This window comes from Haemaphysalis longicornis, unplaced genomic scaffold (genome assembly GCF_048455015.1).
Source record: "Haemaphysalis longicornis isolate Haplotype H1 unplaced genomic scaffold, Haemaphysalis longicornis Haplotype H1 scaffold_35, whole genome shotgun sequence".
Classification (NCBI taxonomy): domain Eukaryota; kingdom Metazoa; phylum Arthropoda; class Arachnida; order Ixodida; family Ixodidae; genus Haemaphysalis; species Haemaphysalis longicornis.
Genome location: NW_027526352.1, coordinates 627,879 through 651,244, shown reverse-complemented (window position 1 = coordinate 651,244; position 23,366 = coordinate 627,879). Strand labels below are relative to the sequence as shown.

General features: G+C 47.9%; 1 protein-coding gene across 1 annotated transcript in view; it reads left to right on the top strand.

Moving 5' to 3' along the window:
* LOC144177961 (nuclear exosome regulator NRDE2-like) overlaps positions 1 to 23,366 on the top strand; it is a 76,988-nt gene that overhangs the window by 31,716 nt on the left and 21,906 nt on the right. The window contains exons 7-12 of the mRNA XM_077705520.1: positions 1,311 to 1,407; positions 3,239 to 3,488; positions 7,417 to 7,689; positions 15,775 to 16,049; positions 18,356 to 18,613; positions 20,109 to 20,249. Coding sequence (XP_077561646.1) covers positions 1,311 to 1,407; positions 3,239 to 3,488; positions 7,417 to 7,689; positions 15,775 to 16,049; positions 18,356 to 18,613; positions 20,109 to 20,249 — 1,294 coding nt within the window. The remainder of the gene's footprint in view (positions 1 to 1,310; positions 1,408 to 3,238; positions 3,489 to 7,416; positions 7,690 to 15,774; positions 16,050 to 18,355; positions 18,614 to 20,108; positions 20,250 to 23,366) is intronic.

Genomic DNA, 23,366 nt, shown 5'->3' with positions numbered 1-23,366 from the left:
CTGTTTCACGAAATGATTACTTTCTACTGTAACAAAAACAAGCCAGGTGTAAATAAGGTCAAAAACAAAGCAACGGCGGAGTGCTGAGCATGCTAGCGCCATCGGGGTGGTTTGACGGCAAGAGAGGCTGCAGAGCCGAATGACGCAGTGGAAGTTATTTTGTGTACGCGTCATTATGTCTTCATTCTGGATGTCACCAAAACACGATTTGGCGGGAGAATCAAAATTTTAACCTAAATTGGTTAATTTCTCAGTGAATACGGCATTATTTGCTGCCTCATAAGTGCTGGGGACACTCTAAAACACAAAATCTTCCGAACAAAACAAACTTGTATTTTGTCTTCGCGGCTCCTTTAGCATAAGAAAAGCAGCTTCGAAAGATTTATTTGTCTGGGATTACTTACAGGCTGCATGCAGAGCAGCTTTTGGACAGTGCAAAAGAGCTTTCGCCATAGAAATTCCACGTGCACGTAAAACACGGAGCTTCTGTAGAGCAGTCCAGAGTGGCAAATAGAAGGGGCCTGTTGCTGCCAGTGTTTTCGGAGTTTGTCATTCTAGTTCCTTTAGTTGCAGATCTAGCTATAATTCTAGCTCTAGTGCCGGCAAGTTTTAGTATGCAAGCAGCGGACAGATAGATCTCTTTGTGATTGTAGCTCCAGTGTCTACCTGCTTGACTGAAGCTCTTAACTGTTGAATAACTTTTAAAGATGTTGTTGACTTGCCCAAGCATGCTTGGCTGTCTGCCTGGGTTTGTGGAGAGAGTTTTTTTCTGTTTTTTTTTAAATCTGTACAGATGTTGCAGGGATGAGTGATTGGTGTCTGCAATTGTGACGCATTTTTCCTCGTTCAGAGAACCTCAAAATCATTTATATCTGAACTGTTCTTATAGACAACGAAACTGACAGCAAAAGTGGCTGCTTTCATATTGTCTGGTGTGGCTGAATTGTTGAAGCTTGCGTTTGTCTTGCATGATGACTGAAATTCATCGGAAAGTGAAGCCCCAAATTATTTTGCGACCTTTGTCTTTACTTTCAATCTTTCGCTATTCCTTTTTTTTTTTTTCTTTACTCCACGGGGCTTTCTGAATGGCTTTGCACAGACGTATGGTTTTCACTGCGCGGTCTTTAAACCTCTATTTTCACACTTAGCTGTTAGAACTGCCCATGCCTCAGTGTTGTACGCTAAGTGGCAGCCTATTTTTCAGTGCTCGAGTGCGCTGCATCTTTACTGCAAACCAAAGCCACAGTTGACGTTGTCGTTGACAGTGCCTCCTGTTGTCTTCTTTTTTTTTTCCCTGTTTGCGTGCAAAGCCGAGCCAAGGCAATCCGGGAGAAAAAGCTGCAGGTCTTGGAGCAGGGGCTCCTGAAGACCAAGGGATCGGTGCCCCTCCACTTGAACAAGATTCAGGTGCGTGGGATGTGCTTTGGTCTGCATGTTATGTGGTAACTGTGATCTTCTGGCCGTTTTGGGAGTGTCAGTAAAGGGGGTGTGGACACTGCTCTTAAAACAGCATCCTTTAATTTTGAAGTAAACGCTGTGAAACTTGCCAGGCTTGCTGCTTGTTTCCCCACTGATTTCGAATATGGCATCGTCTTTTGAGTCAGTCAATCAGTTCCCGAGGTAATTATAGAGGTCATTTGTCATTTTTGAGGAACAATAGACAAAACAATGTTAACTAAAAACCTGTAATCTCTACGTTTTCCAGTACCATGAACCCTGGTGAGTCCAATAAGAGAATCTGTTTTTTGATGCACTGCTTTGAACCAATGTTGTAGCTCATTGAACTTTGGTGGCACCAGTGGCGAGGAACCATTTTGAGTGCCCATTTCAACACTGAATTTAATGAGCTGTAAAATTAGTTCGAAGCGGTGCATCGAAAAACTGATTCTCTTACTGCACTCACCAGGGTTCATAGTGTTGGAAAACGTAGAGATTACAGGTTTGTAGCGAACGCTGTAATGTCTATTCTTTTGTGTATTGCCAAGGAACATAGAAACAATTTGTATATCTTGAAATGTCTAAAATAATTTTTAGGAGGCTCAGTACAATTGCCTGTATATTGTGTCTGTACTTTTTTTCTGCATTCTTTTCTAGTTACTATTCGGCCAATAAGCTGTAAATAATTGTACCTTTCACAATACTGCAGTTGTGTGTTTGGAAGAGCAATCTATACGCTACAATTTTATGCATAGCACTGCTAAATGTGTCCACTAGCTCGAGAGAAAAAAAAGTTTTGTGGAAATGCTCAAAATCGGCTGTTTTTCCGCCTCAAAAAAAAAGAGTTAATGGGGACTGACGTGATGACATTCTTACGGGATTCACTGATTCATTACCCACAGGCTTAAAAGGCATCGTGTAATGATACGAAAAGTGTTACAAATCCATACAAATGTTGCCAAAAGCATAGTTTGCTTCTTTTAGAAATATATCACTTTACTGAGATAAAAAATGAACAAGAAACGCATATTGGTTCATACAATTTTAACTGGGGGGTGCTAGCTGTCCAATAAGTGAGACATTTGTTTCTTTATTTCAATACAGAAGCGGCATATTTCTAAAATCAGCACGCCAGGCCATTTGGAGCACTTTAATGGACCTGTGAAACCTTTTGTATTGGTGACAATGGTTTTTCAGCCCGTGGGTCATGAGTCTTATAGGAACGTTAAAAATTAGCAGTGGCTTAGCTTGGCTATGCCGGGATATATGTAGCGTGAGCTAAGGTTCAGCTGGTTATTCTTAGGCTTCCTGGTTGTCTAGGAATAGCTGATTATCATGCTTACTGCTTCTAAAACAATTTCCAATCCAGTTGAATCCAATCCAATCCAGTCCAGTCCAGTGCAGTGCAGTCCTGTCCAGTCACTGCTCCTCGCGCATGCACAGCACGGCTCTCCAGGAGCCACTCGAAACGGCTATCAAGCGGCTCCATTGCGTCGTCAGACTTGGCTACTCCGCAACAGAGGAGCACAGCCGGGCATGCGCGTGCACCAGTGCGTCTGCCGCAGCTATGACGTCACTCCTCTGGAATGCGCAGACCGGCGAATCCAGTACAATCCAACTTAATCCAATCCAATCCAAATTCAATCCAAGCCCCAATCCAATCCAAAGATCTTTGCGCGTGTGCAGCACGGCCCTTCAAGGTCCACGCGAAACTGCTCAACCTCGGCCAGTGTAGCTTGCGCTACAATAGGGGAGTCCCCCTCGAGCGACGCTTGTAGTGTACCGTTCCCCCCGTGCCCAGGTGCTGCTGGAGGCCGGGGAGGAGAAGCGAGCGTCTGCGGCCTGGGAGGAGCTGCTGCGGGTGCACCCGGGCAACGCGCGGCTCTGGGTGGAGCACGCCCGCTTCCTGCAGGCCGAGACCACCCTGTCGGGCTTCGAGGCCGGGGTGGCCAGCCGGGGGTACCTGCGCGCCCTGGCCTGCTTCCGGGACATGCTCGAGGGCCGGCGGGCCACCAGGCGCCAGCCGCTGGACGTCGAGAGGAACATCCTCGGTGGGTGGTGCCATCTGGCCTCGTTACCGACTAGCCCACCCCGCGAGGTGGGCCAATGTTGAGGGGAACATCTTCACTGGATGGGGGGGGGGGGGGGGGGGGGCGCTGCCATCTTACGTCGCTACTGACTAGCCTAGCCCAGTGGGTTAATGTCGAGAGGAACAGCCTCGGTAGATGAGGCAGTTCCCATCCTATTCCTCTGCCAACTAGCCAAAACCAACCAGTATCAAAAGAACCCCTTAGCTGAGCAGGGACGCTCTTATTTTACTGTGTTACCAACTAGCCGTGCCAGTCATCACCGTAGGGTTGTGCCGTATGCGTTTTCGCGTTCGCCAGCGCGACGGGAGTCTCAGATTCGCAGTCCGCCGGCCACCTGGACTTTGACTTCTCGAGGTTGGTGTTCTGCTGCCGCGTAGGGCTGTCGAAGGTTAACTTCCGCCCGCCAGGGCCCCCCTACTTGCTTGCGTCTGTTTACCAAGTGGTCTGGCTTGCCGGCCGACCTTTGCACATCAAGCACATAAAACGGGGGCTAAGAATAAAAAGACGTCAAGACGAGGTGGCGAAGTGGTGTAAAAGATGTGAAAAGCGCCGCTTTATCCCCGCTAGGGTCTGTCGTATGAAGCGGACCTCGTGCACGTGACTGTTGTGTAATCTTGGTTTTAATGCACTTTTTATGGGGAGTTTGCTGGGACCACGGTGATCCATCATAAGAAGCGGGTCATCCTAAAACCGGCGGTCATATCAGTGGGGTTACACTGTATTTGGACAGCTGTATCTTCGCAACGGTGCCACCAGGCGCGGCCATTTTGCTACCATTAGGTTGACCGAGCGATCCTCTTTCCAGTTCCACTTATCTCGTTCACCTTTGCTCATTCACAAATGCATGTACGGCAGAAAAAAAAGACATACAAATGAAGCCAGAAATACCGTATTTACTCGCATAATCCTCGCACTTTTTTTTCGGAAAAGTCAATGCAAAGTTAGGGGTGCGAGAATTATGCGGGGAAAAAAAAAAAATCCGGTGCACAGTGTTGCCAATGCGCCTTATGCCAATCCCACTAAATGTAGCGGTCGTTTTTGTATAGGTAAGCTCAGTGTTGCCAACAGCAGCTATTTCTTTTTATTTTATTATTTACAACGTAAACAATCTCCCGTCGATCAGCGATCATGAAATTGCCGCCTTTGCTTTCTGGCGCGCGCCCTATCTCGTCGTCGTATGTGTGTGCATGGTGCACGCTCCAGTAACGCACGTTGAAGTCGGTGACGCCGAAGTGCCTGCCTGCGGCACGGTTGCCGTGTTCGATCGCGTACTCTTTCGCTTTCAATTTGATAGCGGCGGTGTAGCTGGCGTTCCTCCCCATGGCGAAGTGGCACCAAGCACAAAATAATTAGATAAAATTCCCCGCATTTCCCCGAGGGGAAGAATGTGAAAGTGCGAATGCACGAGTTGAATTTGCGCGGTTCGGTAATGTTCGCGAAGGAGAGATCACACACACACACACAACTACAAAGAAAGAAAGATGCATTTATTCACAGACACCTATTTGTGTTGTCGTTGTACTTGATTGCTAGAGCAGATCTCAGCTTTGAAATTTCGTGTCAGTACTCCTTTAAGCGGGTGCATTAGCCCTTCTCACGCCCGATTCCTGGCCAATCCCCCACGTGGGTATGTGCCATGTCAGCGGCCAGGTAGCGCGCGCCCATCTCCCCCCGTTGCCAAGGAAGACGAGGAGATTCCTGGCCAATCCCCCACTTGGGTATGTGCCATGTCAGCGGCCAGGCAGCGCGTGCCCATCTCCCCCCGTTGCCAAGGAAGACGAGGAGATTCCTGGCCAATCCCCCACGTGGGTATGCTATGCGGACATCGCCGGTGGACGCAGGTTCAGGGTCGCTTAAGAAGTGCATTCGCACTTAAAAAAGTTCTCAAAACGGCAGCGAGCTATCCACCACTGACGCGGGTGACTCACTGACTGCTGCCGCTCAACGGCGGGACCACGACGACGACACGACAGCGGGCTGCGCGAACACCGTCTAGTTGCGCGCACGCGAAACACGCGCGAAACCGGCTCAAGGACAGTGTGAGTAGCGTGTTAAGGCGCCTGTTAGGGAGTAGCCATGCAGGTTGTTAGGGCGCCTGGATGGCCTTGGATACACAGCGCTCTCCCTGGCTCTCCGCCAAACGGAGAGGCAGTGGGGGAGGGCGCGCATTGGAGAGCGCGTGCACCATGCGGGTTTCGCGAGCAAGCAACTTTCGCCGCTGCAAAGTTGGGGGTGCGAGGATTATGCGAGGAACCAAAAAATTCAAGTTTTGGTGGCTCACATTAGGGGTGCGAGGATTACACGAGTGCGAGAATTACGCGAGTAAATACGGTAGATGCTGAAGTGCAATTGGCCCTCCGGTTGAGGCGCGCTGAAGCGACCCCCCCCCCCCCCCTCCCCGTTTGGGCATCACTGTGGCAACACAAGATAGCGGCTGCCTGAACTGCGTAGTGCGCGTTTCTGAGTTCATTTTCGCTGCTTCACCCGGCCAAGTTTCTGCTCAGTCATTTTATCTGCTGTGGTACTCAACACAGACGTTGTCACGATGGAAATGCCTGAGATCACGAGCCAGATAACGGGAAGTTGCGTGACTCAAAAGGCAGAAGTCATCAAACACTTCGTGGTGCGTGTTACTTTACCGTGGTGTGTGCGCTTGTGATAGCGGTTTGTGAAGTGAAGTTTTAGTCTGATTTGCGAGTTTTACGCTCTTAGTCATTGCTTTGTTTCACAGTAGGCTCGCTACCCTTGGGAAAGAAACAGTCGGCGCGACAAAAGCTGCGGCGCGCACTGCATTGCCACTGGAACATCGCCTGACTGTGCAGCCGGCTACGATTGAATGCAAGCAGTTGTAATTAATGCCTGCAGCACTAGATTCATTCCTAAAAGTGACCGGACATGCCATGTCAGGGATAAGCAAAGTACGATATGTTACAGTAGACGTGTGTCGCGGTGTGAGTGAGCCATATCGTCTTTTTTGCGCAACGTTTCCCATGCACTTCTAGTAATCATGCAAACAGACCTGAGTTCGGAATAAAAACGTGTTTACAGCGTTAAAAATGTGCGTTACTGTCGCAGCATATGACAGATTGAATTTTTTAAGGAAATAATTAATACCAATGCATACATCTGGAGTTTAGTGCATACTGGCTGTGCTGCTAGGAATACATATTGGATGGCGCGCCATCAAGCCCAAAAGTTGCCTGTGGCTGCAAAAAAAAAAAATGACCAGTGGTGTTGTAAAAGATTACTTAGAGTTGCTTTATCAGTACAAGAGCAGAGGTGCAAACTATTATTTTTTGTCAGAGATTGATTAGAAACTGCATATAAAATGAGCAAGAAAATATGTTTTTCTTTTTTTTTTATTAACAATTTTGTTGTAACTTTGTTGTACCCTCGATTGACCTTTGAACATGCGGCACCTTTCCTCTTTGAGCCTTAAATCGTTCGCAGTATATGGTAAATAAAAAAAAGTAACCCTTTTTTAATATTGTGGCCTGAGGAGCAAAAATAAGGCATGTGGCAACCCAAGCCAAAATGAGAGGAACGCGTCTAGTTGCTATGGCGGTGCCCATGACAGTGCATGATTGCAGCTACAGATTTCCCTTTGGCATATATTAGTACGAAACCTTATGGTGTGTGGTACCCTAAGTGATGCCAAGGCCTTCCGCTCTCACCCTTGCTGTTCCTTTCCTCATCCCTCGCACTGTGGTACCCCAAGTGATGCCAGGGCCTCCCCCTCTCCCCTTGCTGTTCCTTTCTTCATCCCTCGCACTACCCACAAGTGCATCGTGTGTTGAATCTTTGGGGCGTGCTAAAGTGCAAGCCAGGCTGGGATCAGCGTCTGCGGTGCCTCAGCTCAAGCCCGAACCTTTCGCTCCTCCCTCCCCAGAGGTGTGCCGTCAGTACGGCGTGTTCCTGTGCCAGGCCGGCCAGTGGGAGCGGGCGGTGGCCACCTGCCAGGCCCTGGCCGAGCTCAGCCTGCGCTGCCCGCCCCAGCTGCAAGGGGAAGCCTCGCTGGACAGCGCCCTGGCCCTGCTCGAGCCCTTCTGGGACAGCGGGGTGGCCCGCTTCGGGGACGCGGGTGCCCGTGGCTGGGCGCACCTCATGCAGCTCAGTGCCGAGCAGGCGGCGGCGGAGGCGGCCAGCCAGGGCGGGCAGAGGGGTGAGCAGCGGTGGCTCTTGTCCCTCTGGGCTTCGGAGGGGAGTGCGGGTGCAGTGTTGTTTTATTTTTACTTTATTAGCTGTTGTATGTCACACCTTTTGGAAAGTGTGCCGGAGGCCGTAAAGGTAGGAGCAGGCTCCCAGACTTGCCGATTGAGAGTGCAGTGGTTTCGCAGGGTCGGGTTTCCCTACCTCCCATTGCTGACGTTCAGCTGCAGACTCCTTTGCGCAAACCGTAGAATTTGCATGGCGACAGTGCTGCCGTTTTTTGGGTGAGTGCCCGCTGATGTTCGAAATGACACACGAGAGCGACAGCTCCGCCGCTTAATAAGCAGATTCCACACTGCATGTATCTGGGCTTAATTTTTTTCATCTTAGTACCCTAAGGGCCTTCATGAACACTGCATAAGGCGGGGAGGTGATTAAAACAAAGAACACAACGCAGTACTAGTATAGTTCAATGTGCAGTGACTTACAGGGTACCCTATTTCACTATCTCTCTTTCTTGTTTTAGATGCGACTGCAGCTCATTCACTCGCCTTGTCCCTCCATACGGCGTTGTCCGTCCACACCCCTCCCCCTACGTTATAAAAAAAAATAATAGTTAGCGGCGCCCGGTTTCGATCCCACGACCCTGTGGGCGGAACGCGAGGTACATGGTGCTCTTCCAAAAAAGCAAGTGCGCCACAAAACCGAGACAGAATCAGATGCTACGAACGCGCCTTATATCCTTGACTCACTCAAACTACGTCAAGAAGCTACTGGTACAACGCATGATGGGGCAATGATTAACACTTGCAATTAGGGGTGTGCGAATATCAATTTTTTAATTTCGAAGCGAATTCGAATAATAAAAACAACGTTCGAATCGAATCGAATATTTTTCGAATATTTTTCGAATACGAATACTTATTGTTTTTTGTAAAATTAATGTTTTCACCATCTAGAGACACAAAAACTGCAACTTTATTGCACAACAAATCACACAAAGTAAAATTAGGAATTACACAATACCATTGCACTCAACAGGTTAAGGTCTGCACTCACTTAAATGTTAACCTGGAGAAAGGTTAACTGCTTGACATGTTCGGGGAGCAGTGACAACCTCCTGCTCGTCACCACTTTACCAGATGCCCGAGCCCGTGCACATTGCCGCGCGCTGATACAGTAAAATCTCGACGATACTAATCTCGCGGGACCGCGAAAAATATTCGTAACATCCGAAATTCGTATGAACCAACACAGACCAAAAAATTTAGCGCTGAAAAAAGTTTTCGTTTATTTCTTTTCCTACTTTCGCGTGAAGAAATTCGTGATTTTTTCTGCTTTTTTTAACCCCCGTGTCGCAAAGCAGTCCTTTCTGGAGCACGTAAAGCTTCGCGCTCGTCTCCTCACTCGCTGTGCCCAAGCTCGCTACACGCCGCAACAGCCAAGCATGAACCGCATGGTGCGTTTTTGCACGCGATTCGCTCGCCTCGGCTCTGCGAGCGCTGTATTTTCACGCCCACATCGACGATTTCGCGCCCGCGGTAGCGCCTACCTCGGTCAGAAAATGACGCACGACGCGCGCGGCAGAATGGAGGAGCCTGACTACTTGCGATAAGATCGAGACAGCCGGCTTGGCTCCGCCGGAGATGGTTAGGCTTAGCACCCCGGCAAATATTTTATGGCCGCTTTCACTAGCGGCGCGGATGATGTTTTATAGTACCGTTTTCGCATGCATTATCAGCTCCTTTACCGCACAAGCAACTTCGTATGTGCCTCGAGCCGCATTTTAAAGAGCGGTTAGAAGCGGTCGCTCGAGCGCCCGCGCCACTTCGCGGCTGGAGCTGACGCCATGTTGACGCCGCCGGCCGCGCCGCGCGCAGCGTGGGGGTGGTTTCGCGGCGGTGTCAGCGCGTTGGGCGTGCGCAGAGCGCTTTCGCGAGCAGAAAACAACAGCCCGGCCGTTTCTGGAGAAAGAGTGACAAACAGGGGAGCGAGAGCCGTCACTTGCTCGTTCGGCAGTTGGGTGCCTCGCCGGCTCGTTCGTATCTTCCGCCGGGCCGCGCAGGTCCGTTCGTAACAGCCGAAATTTTTCCCATTGCAAACGATGCAATTTCACCGGGACTTTGCGGAAATTCGTATCATGCTGAAATTCGCACCCCCAGAATCGTATCATCGAGAGTCCACTGTAAATAAACACCGATGCAGACACGCTCTGAATTTTTTTTTTTTTTTAGTTTTGGGTGGTTCGAATATTTCGAACAATAAAAGTGTCGTTCGAATCGAATCGAATACCAAAAAATTCAAATTGAATATTCGAAGTTTCGAATATTCGCACACCTCTACTTGCAATAAAAGAAAAGAAGCTCCCACTTACAGCAACAATGATGGAGTAAAGGTCGTTGCGACAGCGAAGCCCCAAGCATACCACTTAGAGAGATTGACCAAGATTGGCCAGTAAAACATAATAATAATCATAAAACATAATAATCATACGCGTTCCCGACACGTTTCACGCGATTTCAGAATCAATCCAACAGAAACACCAAGTGAACCCAACGATGCGTCGCATCTACACAGGGTTCCCCTGTTTTTTGTCACTGGTTTTACACATTCTTTTCGGTGAGGTTCTTTTTGTCACTGTGACATTCTTTTGTCACTGTGAGACAGACGTGTCCTTCATCCTAGAATGCTAAGGTGTGGGGGGATGGGTTCTCTACGCTGTCGCTTTTGTCGACATTTTCCGCCCCTGCCATGTAGCTCCCACCTTCTCCCACAGCGAACGCAAGAGAATGTCTGCTGAATTCAACTCACTCCTCTCGCATTCCACTCCTTGCAGGCTGTCTCCTGGAACCTTTCTGTACTTTTCAACTTCTTGGAATGCCCCCACGAGGTCTAGGCTAGGGTGTTAGCCGCCTGTAGTATTTACGAGTCAAAACAATCGTTTCAACGCATATTTTTTTGTTTGCTGTCGCAAATTTCGACCACACATGTACAGTTGAACCCCTTTATAAGAGACACGTACCGGGGCGCAGTTTCTGTCTCTTATATCAGATGTCTCTTATAAGCAGGGAACCATTTTTTCACTTACTAATCAGACCCTAGTTCAATGTGGGCACCATATGACTAAAATAAGCTCAAAAGAACGCTACAGCATGTTGCAAAAGATCCATTCTAATTTATGTTCGGCCCCCAGAATTTATGAAACAGTTCCGAATCTTGTTTGCTTCATGACTGTATTTACACTGTATTTTACAACCGATTCTGCAAGCTTTTTTTTCTTTCCTCGTTTGTGGAAGATGAATCGTACATGTTGAGTTCACAAGCCTGATGAATAGCCAGAGCGCACAGCTTCTTCCGCTGTGGGCTCGGGCTATTCATTATGCTTGCAGGACTCAACATCTGCGATGCTTCTTGATTGGGAGCTATGCGAGTGGGAGAACCCGCATGTGTGATCGCGCTCCATTCAATGGACGGCAGTAAGCTTCAACCACTTCTGTCAGTTGCATTTCCATTGGCAGCGCTTCTCATCGTCATTTCACAGCTGACTGAACCACTGTGTGTTTGCTGAAGTTATAATAAATAGCGACTGCAGGAGTCTGTCGTCCACCTGTGCTTCCAGGATGGAAGCAACTGCAATTAGTGACTGGTGGCACTGCGTCTGAAGTTAAAATGTCTGTTACAAGTGAGATTATTAATTACAGTTCAAGGATGACTTGTCCCTTATAACCAATCTTCTACATCCGATGTCTGTTATAAAAGAGGTCGATTTAATGGGAAAGATAGGGCAGCCAACCATGTGGGTCAATAGTGTCTCTTATACCCATTTGTCTCTTACATCAGTGTTTCTTATAACGAGGTTCAGCTCCAATTGAGATGGCACTGCTGATACTGCTTATGCATTGATGCTTTGCCTTGAGCATTCCTAATGTTGTCTTGTTGCTCAACGATGTCAACAAGTTTGAATTACCGTATTTTCGCGCGTATAACCCGCACCGCCACTTTCCGTCGACGTAGAAAAAAAAATATATCCCCGCGTATTGCCCGCGTATTTCATATATAAAAAAATGGACTAAAGCTACTACTCAAGCAACATTACACATTTGCTTATGCAGAAGAACTTACCTAGCTGAATACGTAAGTAGAGGACTTGCCGCATAAATTTTTCCATGTTAGTATATTGTGGACCTATGGGTGCAAAATAAGCACTGTCAGTGGGGTAACAGAGGCTTAGTTGCTAGTACTGCTGTAGGAGCATCACGGCCCTATGCGCATTGCAGTGAAGCAGCACCACAGGAAATACCTCGCATATAATCTGCACTTCTACTTCACGCGTGAAATTTTCAGTTTTGGTGCGGGTTATACGCGCAAAAATACGGTATGTTACCATATTGGGTGGTTTGGAAATGTTTTGCTTGACGAACTTCTCTTTACAGAATTCTTTTAAGTTTTTCCTGAGTGGCTGAATGGAGAGAGAGACAGACAGACCAAAATTTTTGTGTTTAAGTTGCCCAAGAAAGTCTGCCGCCTTTAAGAACGTGCTGTATTTACTTGCGTAATGAACTCACCTTATTTTATGTTTATTTTTTTTTTTCCAGAAAATTAGCCATGAATTTGGGGGAGGGTTCAGTACGCGGGAAAAAGTTGCGACATGTATTTAAAAGTTGAAGTTTCATACAATCAGGATGGTAAGAGAAGAAGAGTCTTACCATTCTAGCAAAAACACTACGGTAACTATGTAATGAATTTTTTCATTCACAACATCCTAGTGGCCCCCCAGTTGCAATTGGAGGTGCTTCGTATTTATTGTCGGCCCACAGCGCATCGTCTTCCGTGCCATCAAGGCCCTCCAAAACTTCTTTTCCGACACCGGAAAACTTCCCTTCTTTGGGCCCACGAAACACACGGCACAACGCAGATGTATTGGTGCAGTCACACCACATGAGAGCTTGAACACACTCTGCTTGATGAAGCAGAGTGGGATGGATGTTCTTAACTGAGATGTTGATGTCCTCAGTTGGGTGCCACAAAGCAGTGTTTGAAGGCAAAAGGGCCTTTTATTAGATACCTCCACAAGACCCTGCGTATCGGTATACGCCTCGAGCTTCGCGATCGCTGCGCCGCCTGCCGCCGCTTCTCCGCGGCGTTGACGGGATTTGCGCTGCGTGACTGATAGGGGCTCGTGCAGTGTTTTGGTTCTATTTCGCTTCTTTTCGCCTTTCCACGCCGTAAAAAAACTTGTTATGGTGAGGAATATAGGCAAAGAGTACGTTTAGGTCACTTAAAAAGCAGCTGCGTCTTCGCAGAGTATGCGATCGCCTGCAAGAGCGACCCGGGGACGCGGTTCTGCGCGCTTCGTCGCCGCTCTTCTGGGCGTCGGCGACGGCAGCAACATATCACCCATGTCACCTCCAAAACATCAGGCACAAATGAATTCTACTGACGCCTCGTTTAGACCTGATACTGGCACAGTGAGAGATACTGGCAAATGGCTTCATTTTGCAGCGTGGACAACGAATGCGGCTTCGTTTCGCATATATACGCCGCAGAAAAATATGTTTCGGGGATGTGATTACCCAATACCGGACAATAACTTATGCCTTTTATAAGAATATAAACCATGCGAAAATGTAAAGTATTTTCCAAGCCTGTGCGTCGTTAAATATGTGCCCACACACGCCATATAGCAAGAACCAAGGAAATGAAACCACAGAAAAATAAATGCTGTGCCAATGCGGAATTTAGAAACATAATAGCTCTAACGGAAAAAAAAAAACAATGCAGCTTCTGGCATGCTAAAGACGTTCGTCTAAACTTAAGCCAGGTAGGTTTCACTAGACCAACTATACGCGAAATGCACTGCTATTTCGCGAGAAATCGGTTGGGGGGGGGGGGGGGGGGGCGGGGAGGGGGACGCCGTGTACAAATGCGGAGCGGAATCAAGCAATGAACGTTTTAGTAATCCCACACATAAATCTCGCGTTCACTTTCCTTTTGTTTTTCTACTTCAACGAAGAGCTGATCGTACGGCGGACGCATTTTTGGAAGTATACAGGGTAGGCTATTCAACAAGCGATGAAATGTGTCGTTGGAAGAGTGTGGTATGTGATAACGCCCTCTGATTTCAGTTTCTGGTTTATTCTGCAGGCTCCCTGTGCCATATGACGATATTTCGACGAAGCATTTAGTCTCGGACGCGGATTATATTGTAAGCCCGTCTCCGCGCTGCTCGCAGAGGATATATGTAGCAAAGGAAGGTCTGCGGGCGCGCACCTCACGACAAGACGACTCTGTCGTGTGCTGATCCCCGAATATAATTATGCATTGTCCATCGTACGTTTGTTGAATATTCCCGAAATTAACACAGACTGGCTTGTAAATGGTGGTGATCAATATCTGAGGTATAATATTGGCAAACATAACTGGTGTGGTGTCAGGTATGAGTGCTCCGCTGATTATGTAAGCGCACAAAACCGATTTAAATCGTAGTGTATAGCCGTAGCATGAACATCTGAGGAACCGGTGGTTACGGAGACACGGCTAGTAAATTCAGGTCAGTGTAACTACAATCGGCTCCATCATACGCCGATTCCGCGACGCTGCTCTGTGACACACACCTGGCGCTTATACAGACCGAAAATACCACACTAAGATCGCGTCGGAAACATTTACACTCTCGTAAACACACCCCATTTGCAAACAGAGTGACTGCTCCACACAAACATGAATTTCAAACGCCCACAAACGGTAAATCTCAGTCGTGAACGTGCCGCAAAAGCAGCGGCGGCACTGGGGAGCGGGGCGCGGACTCCCGCGCCTGCTTTCAAAACGGGCCGCTAGGGGGATTTCAGTGGCGCCCCTACAGGCCGCGCTCGAGGCGTATAGGGTGCTATGCAATCACCACTATGAGCATGTCTTTCTTTGGCTGCTTACATGTGGGAATTTTGGTCTGTCGGTCTGTCCCTAGATTGTAGTTCTGGCCAAAAGTTAAAGGGAACACTTGAATGAAATGGCTATGTAGGCAAAGTGATTCCAAACCATTAAGCGTGGTAGCATACCCTGTACTTGAGAACATTGGTGGGCAAAAAGGAAACAGGCGTAGGTATTTGGAGCAGATTTTAAATGAATAACTGGCAGTGGCAGCAATTTTAAGATCAAGAATAGATACAGGTGTAATCTCTGCTATAGCAAACTATACAAAAAAACACTTTCAATACAATATTTTGACCCCAAAATACAAACAGGGCTGGCACTGTAGAATTGGTCTTGTGGCTTGCAACAGTAACAGCAGTTCCCGACAGGTGGCGTAGCAACAGCGTGGGCGCAGTAAAAATAAATTCCGGAAACCTTCGTTGCGTTTGTCTCGGGAAGACGGAGACAGGAGAGCAAGAGTGAAAGGGATGGGAGCAGGGAGTGGGGAGAGATTTATGTGGCAGGGCTGACTGCAACTGTCGTCGAAAGACGACAGTTGCAGCGAAGCAGTTAGATGCGGGGCCTTTTTCTTTTTAGGTGCGAGCACCTTAGGACCTCACAATGTCTGTCCGCGTGCGCATAGCATTTACAATCGCAAAAAGTCACGCAGGCAGTGACAGGATTTCAGCCTGTATCTGGTAGACAGACAGAGTTAGTGTCAGTTGTCTTACCCATTGGGCTAAGACCGTGAGTTAGTACGTGAAAGTCAAACGGCTTACTCCCTCATCTGTAACGGCGCTGAGTGCATTAGGATCTCCCAGTGTCCTTCCGTGTCCATCCGTGCGCACAAGGTGCAACTCACGGCTCAAATCGAATGATGGGCGGGGTGCAAATCGGGTGTCACTCGGGGCACAACTTGGATGTCATTTCGAGTCCCCGTACTCCGCACCGTCACCATCATCCGTGGACTGGAAATGCGGCCATTTTCTTTTCTTTCTCCAGGTCAGTGTAAGGTGTTGAACATCAAGAGTATGAAGTCTTCCTCTGTAAATAGCCTTTCCGTACGGGGCGAGAGTGTAACACACGAAGTGCCACAGATGGACAGACGAGTTTCCTCTGTGAGTGTCCATATAGGAAGGCTTCTGCGCTAAAGAAACAAGTTGGGGTGCCCTTGCTTTCCTGCGTGCAGACGACGGCGACTGCCAGGCCCAGGAGGACGAGATCGTGGCGCAGCGGGGGGCGAGCCTGGCGGAGACGTGGCTGCGGCTGGAGAGCCTGCGCGACCTGTGCCAGTGGCGCCCCTACCGGCCGGACCTCTCGTCCGAGGAGGTGACCTCGGAGGACCCCGAGCGCATGGTGCTCTTCGAGGACGTGGGGCCCGCCCTGTTCCGCCTCAGGGAGCCCGCCGCCAGGCTGCAGCTCTTCCGGGTGTGGGTGTCCCTCCTCACGGGGGTGGACCCCGAGGTGAGCGGAATTTCCCCCCGACTCGCCGTGGTTACAGTGTGCTAGAAGGTAAAGGTGTGTTGTTCGGGGGAAAGACCAATGGAGAGCACCAATGGCTTTTGCGTTAAAAAAACTGCACGTCGCACAGGCATTCCCCAGAGAACTCCTGTTGCAGCCAGCGCCACCTATGAGTTAATCAAATTAAGCAATTATTTGACAAGTTTTATAGAACTTTATTTAATGAAATGAAGAAACAAGACTCTTTAGGACAATACATAAGGATTATTTTAGCAAAGAAAACTTATGCAACCAACAGGTGAGCAGCGGCCACCAGGGGCGCTGCTTCCAACAGGAGTTCATCAGCAGAAATTTTCATCGCAGAAGGGACCCTTTTAACCAGCCCCGAACGTACGATACACCTCTCTCTTTTAGCACACTGTACCTTGGTTGAACCCGAGGACAGTGCAGGTTCAATTCACAGCCGCGATGGCTGCTGCTTTTAAGATGGAGGCGAAAAGCGGAAACTTTGATGTGTTGAGATTTCAACGCACGTTAAAAGGGCAGACAGCCAATTTTTGTCAAGTATGTTTTCTCTATCCTAAATGAAAGGGCATCACTGAAAACAACCTTGCCCTGGAACTTTTCAAATCGGAATTTTTACATCTACCAGCCATACGTGGCCTGCGGGAAGGAATGTTGGCAACCATGACACACTTTTAACGGCTTTTTAAGGATTTACTTTGGAGTATTGTAATCTGACTGCATTGAAAGGCGATAAGTACTTGAAAATGACCCCCGTTATTCACTAGTGAGCTTCAGTCCGGAGAAAGAGTATGGTAGCTTTATTCGGCCACAGCTTATTTCTGGAGGTCCCCCCCCCCCCCCCTGTGTCTAACAAGTGGACCGACATAATCAGCCAGTTTTCAGCAGTTTCGGCAACGGTTGGACGATCACGGCATACCGAAACTTCTGAAAACTGGCTGATTATGCCAGGTCCGCTTGTCAGACACAGGGGGGGGGGGGGGGGACCTCCAGAAATAAGCTGTGGCCGAATAAAGCTACCATACTCTTTCTCCGGACTGAAGCTCACTAGTGAATAACGGGGGTCATTTTCAAGTACTTATCGCCTTTCAATGCAGTCAGATTACAAAGCTGACAGCATAATTTGGTACTCTATTGGCTGGGAGCCTTTTGAACAAGAAAACTTGGTGGTATTGCCGCATAACCACGAACCGCATGCCTTTTTGTCAAGTGTAGCAGCCACGCCCCCTACCCGCCGCAGTGGCTCAGTGGCTAAGGTGTTGTGCTGCTGAGCACGAGGTCGCGGGTTCGATTCCGGGCCGCGGCGATTGCTTTTCTGGTGGAGGCAAAAAGCAAAAACACATGTGTGTACGAGATTTCGGCGCACGTTAAAGATCCCCAGGTGGTCAAAATTAATCCGGAGCCCTCCACTACGGCGAGCCTCAGCGCCTGCATTGCGTTAGCGCGTTAAACCCTACAATCAATCAATCAATCAGCCACGCCCCCCTTTCGCAAAAAATGCCTCCGAAAATCCCAGCGTCACTGGAATGGGAAAATTTAAGCTGATTCTAAAAGTGCAGTGGCTATACTAACCACTTGGCTGCACTAGGTGCACGAGAAACAAGTCCAGCACGTTGAAATTGGCAATTTAAAGCAGTGATCACTGGTGACTTAATTGAATAGGCATGGTAACGAAAGTTACAAAGGAAGGAGCGGGTTAGCATAGATCCAACGATTCCCACATTGCGGTTTGTGCGATCATTATCTTTTTTTCATTGACTCGAAGAAAGTTGTTTTATGGGGAACCTTTCAGGGCTTTGCTGATAGCGTCTGATGTCACGCCAAGATGTGCCGCAGGAAAGCCAACTTGGCACAGTGTTTCACAAAATTATGATGATGATGATGATGATGATTTTTACTACGTCTTGGGGTTAGTGACCATGATGGCACATATTTATCGTGTAGGTCTACAATTTTATTTTTATATGCAATTTTTATGCCGGGATAAACCAACATATCACCGATGGCATATCCGTCATGGGAATGACGCCAGCACACCTTTTCCGAAGCGACCTGCCAGCAGGATGTCGCTCGCCAAGCACACCCACAAAACAGCTTCTGACCTGGAAACCATGCTCAGCTGCAGATTTTGCTGCACATTTCACTTTCGTGTTTCACCGATTCCTATGACAGAGGAATCACCATAATTTTTTGGTGAAAACTTTGCAACAGCCTGTGTTCCACTTTCACATGAGGAAGAGCATTCCAGTGAAGCCTCGCTGAACTGCTTTTCCGCTGCCCCGCAGAAAAGCCAGACGGGCTCGAGCCTGGCCGAAGCCGACTGCTTCGAGCGGCTTCCGGGCGTCGACCTCCAGATGGCCACGCAGTTGAGCGAAGCGCTGGAGTTCCCCTCCGGCTGGGAGGTGCGCCAGGGCACGGCCGACTTTGCCCACGAGGTTCTGAGCCAAGCCAAGCCGCACTTCTCGGATGGCGGCCTGGGAGACGAGCTGGCCATGCTGGCCATGCGGCTGTTGCGGCTTGCCACTGGCTGGGATGCCCGCAAGGTGGGTGCAGTCTCCTCGCAGGATGTCTTTCGGAGTTTGTTGTGGATGACCTGTTTTGTTAGGAAGCCAGTTGAGGGATGTTTTGAATTGCAAAGACAGCTAAGCCTTGTTGCGGCATTCAGTGTAGCGATAAATGTGAAAAGATAGCCACAGGCGCTCCCCTCTGAATTGTTTGTGATACGGCGGATGAGTGGCTGTGAATGACTAGTTTTTCCCCGGACTTTGCTGTGGCCAAGTTACCGTGACTTTTGTTCCTCAGTGCTGGGATGTGTGATTTGGGAGTGCCTTTTGAAGACCTGACTGGAACTGGGGGGTTGATTGCAGTACATGGTGGGCTGTGTCCATGCAATCAGCTACAACGTTCCCAAAAGAATTGATCGCCATGCTGGTTGGTGTGGCTGGATCATGGGAGCAGCCAAGGCCTTTAACGGGGGACACTGGCCTTGAGGGCATTCTTGTTGTTTTTTAGCCTATGTGTCCGAGATTAACACATTACATGTGTTCTAACACCATGAGCACAAATGAGCAGTCAGTTTTCATCTGTCTGGTGTAATTTCGGAGTTGGTCAACATGTCATGCCATTCCATTTGGGGCAATTTTTTTCATTGTCTACCTATGGAATACTCGAATACTTTTTTATCCCTTTGGGCACTAGAAGGACCAGGGAGTGCGGCTATACCACTGCAGTAATTCCAGCATTGTTTCTGCAATTGCTGTGAATTACCAAAGATTTTTTAAAAGGAACTGCGTAAAAAATTGTGCTAGCAAAAAGATACTCTACCTTTTTGTGGTTTCATTGCACTGTTCAGTTCATAAGTTTTCAAATGCAGCAAAAATGATACAGATCTAACCAGTGCATCCAAAGATATTGTACCCATCAGTTGACATTGCAGGGAAAAAAATGGTTCTCAGAAAACAGGGCACGAAGTTTGGAAGTGTAGGCAAAAATGGTCATTTAGGCGACTTCAAAGGGCGACAGATTTGTAAATACTTAGCTATAATATTTTGCAGGTACATTGTTTCGAATGTGTAGACTGGAAATAAAATTAATGCAGACAATGGGATTTTTCGGCAATTTTTTTTTCTTCAAGACCAGTGTATTTTAACAAAACTTGTTGTGGGGCTAGTTGGTTCACGGTTCTTAAAAATGTTTAGCGCAAAAACCAAAGACGGTACACAAACAAACCAAAGATGGTCTTGTGTACCATCTTTGGTTTTTGCACTAAACATTTTTAAGACCTGTGTACCCCCCTTAATAACTGTCACAACCCTGGTCACAAAGCGCAACTGATGAAGGTGGACTTTTTGGGCGAGTCAGTACTGCATTCCACACGCGCAAAGTACGAAATCGGAACGAGAGACGAAGCAGGATGGCAAGCGCTTGTCCCTGTCGCCCTCCTTCATCTGTGGTTCAGATTTTGCGCCCTGCATGTCCGCAACAGCGTCACAAATTGCGTGCTGCCCTCTGTTGCTGCAACGAAGTTCTCGTGTGCAGCGCAAGAAGTGTGCGAGGACGTGGCTGGCCGACCCCGGCCGCGAACGCTGCCTGGACCTGTGGACCCAGTATGGCCTGCTGCTGGTCGACCTGGGCCTTCCGCAAGAGGCCCTGGCCGTCTACGAGAAGGCCCTGGACACGGTGAGCTCTGCTGCTCTGTGGCGGTACAAGCTAGCGCGTCGCCTGTGATGCTGGGAAGGAGCCGGCTGAGCTCCAGCAAAGGCCTGTCAAATAAGCTAGGCGCAAGGAAGGAGGGACAATGGGTCGAACATCCTTAATTAAGTCGGCAAACTGGTCCTAAAGCCAGTCCGTTTTTATTTACCAACCAATTTTAGTGAAACTGCACAGCATTATGGAGTTTCTTGAGCTGATTTCAAATATGCAATGAGATTTTGTGCAAGTGGATTATTATTTTAGATAATTAATGACTAATTGCCATTATTTCGGGTCACAATTACAAAATAACCACTCCGTACAGGATGGCAATTACCCCATGGCTACGCAGACAAATGACTAAAGAATAGAACATTGACAGGACTTTTTTGATTTAGCTGTTTTTTTGTCATTTGACAGCACACTGAACTTGACTGCTCCCGCGCTCTGCCAGAAATGGCTCACAGGTGGTGTCAGTTGACACAATAATAATTTTCTGGAGCCTTCATTTGAAAAATTTGTTTCCAACATTGTATTCTATACAAATTTAGGTATCAGAAGCAAAAAAATTACAGTTGTACTTCCTGTGCATGTCGAGATATCCGAGGGCGGAATGTTAGCTTAGCATTGCAAGAAAAGTGCCGTTTCACCATCAAATTCTGCATGAACTGAGCTGTAGAGCGCACTTTAAAATGCTATTTACAATACAATACGGTGCCCTTTGATGAGGAAATTTGCAGACTGATAGAAAAAATGCCCGTTAATGATGAAAAGGCCATTTTTCAGAAAACAATTTTTTGGCCATTTTTCGGCCCCGAAGACTCATCTGCTCCATTAACAAAGTAGCTTTCGAAGGATGTTAACTTTTTCATTATGGTGCCATAGGCCATTGGACGTGGAGTTCGAATGACTTTAAATCTCCCACGAAAACTCAAAACACCGCCTTGCAGACAACGATTGCCGTCTGGCATATTTATTGGCAACTCCTTTTTCGATTTCAGTTTCGTTTGTTTGTTTACATTTCACGTGCGGAGACTGCGTCGAAAGTGGAATTTGAACCCGCGACAGTGGCACGTTTGCTCTCGATACGATGCCTCTGCCAGCCCGAAAGCGGAAGATTTTACCGCTGCAAGATAAGGCAGCCATCACTGCCCAAGTGGAAGACGGGAGGATAGCGCCAATGAAAATTTGGAACCACCATTTTGAAAAGCGAACAGAGACGACTGTGGCCTTTCTGGATGTCAACAAAGCAGTGCTCACCTAGTTTTGTGAACAGCATTGGAACGACGAGGTGCCACTGTCTGGCAAGTCCGTCAGCAGAAGAGGCTGGACTTTGCTGGGAGAAGAACGTGCAGAGAAGGCGAACCCGAATGATGTTTTGGATGCTTGTGACACATTTCAGTCATTCTTAGATGCACACGGCTAGCAATGAAGCACTTCTTATAGCTGGGGAGTTTTTACAAGGTAAGGCTCGCAGAGTAATATAACTGACTTTCGGAAATGAATTTTTGGTCTGCAGGCGATGTTGTTGTCATTTATCTTTCGTTCTCGCGGCAATGAAATTCCCACAAAAGCGAATTTGTTAGCATTCCCCAGCGGATTGGTTGTTGCGGGGTTTGACAGTATGTGGACAACAACGCAAGTGTTTTCATGTTAGGAGGAGAAAACCTAGTATGTGACGAGCGATGGTTAAAGGGACCCTGCAACACTCTTTGAGCAGTGCAAGTAAACCTGCCTGACGTTTAGATTGCACTGCCAGGAATACCTGAGCTAAATATTACCCGTGCACGTGAAGCGGTGAGCGTGCAAATTGCCGTGAAAGACGCGGAAAAACCAACCGTGCTCCCTTCAGTTTTCCTCATTATGCACACCTGGCATGGCCTAAACAACGTCATTGAGGCCATGGCTGCCTATTGGCTGTGGCTGGTCAACTTAGCGGCTTATTTCTCGCATTTCCTGTGACGATCCGCTGTCGTCGGCGCTGTGTACCAACCTCTTCTATGCCTGAACCTGTACGCACAGTTTTGACGTTTCTTTTGTGTTTTTAGTGCACGTGGAGTTTGAGTGACGAGCTCAATACTCCCCTTTGAGCCAGATCACATGACAACAAACGTTTATTGCTTCAAAGACGTCCTACCAGCCTGAGCGCGTGCTTGCGAGCAGGCAGCCGTGCCTGCGTTTTTGTGGCACCACACCAGAAATAGACCCCCCCACGTTTCGGAGAAAAGGGGAAAACTCCCCGGCCTGTCATATATCGAAGGCCGCCGGAGAAGACTCCGTGAGCCGCCCCCCTCTCCGGGAGAGAGCCCGCAGCTTTCGTCGCGTCGTCCGCGGTCTAGTTCAGAGGGAACAGTTATGCGCGATTTCTCATCGCGCGCAGTTTCGGTGATAATGAACAGATTTTGATAATTCTTGCAGGAGGAGATTGCTGGGACAATAGACTTTGCCTTAAGGGGGCAGTTGGGTCTTTGGGGCCGAAAAATGGTCAAAAAAAGCGTTTTCTCAGAAATGGCATTTCTGGCCTCCACGGCCATATTTCTATCAGTCTGTAAATTTCTCCTCATCAAAAGGCACCATATTATGTTGTTATTATATTATAATAGAGCATTTTAAAGTGCACTCTACAGCTCAGTTAGCGCAGAATTTGATGGTGAAACGGCACTTTTCTTGCAATGCAAAGCTAGCATTTCATCCTCAGATATCTTGGCACCCAGAGCAGGTACAACTTTAATTATTTTTGTTTCTGATACCGAATGGTGTGGAGAATACAATGTTGGAAACAAATTTTTCAAATGGAGGCTTTGGAAAATTATTATTGTGTTCAATTGGCACCACCTGCAAGCCATTTCTGGCAAAGCGCGGGAGAAGCGAAATTCCCTGTGTTGTAAAATGACCAAAAATAGCTGAATCAAAAAAGTTCTTCCTTTGTTGTATTCTTTAGTCATTTGTCTGCCTAGCCACGTGGTAACTGCCATTCTGTATGGAGTGGTTATTTGGTAACTGTGACCCAAAATAATGGCACTTAATCATTAATTAACTCGAAATATAATCAACTTACAAAAAATCTAATGGCAGATTTGAAATCAGCACAAAAAACTTTATAAC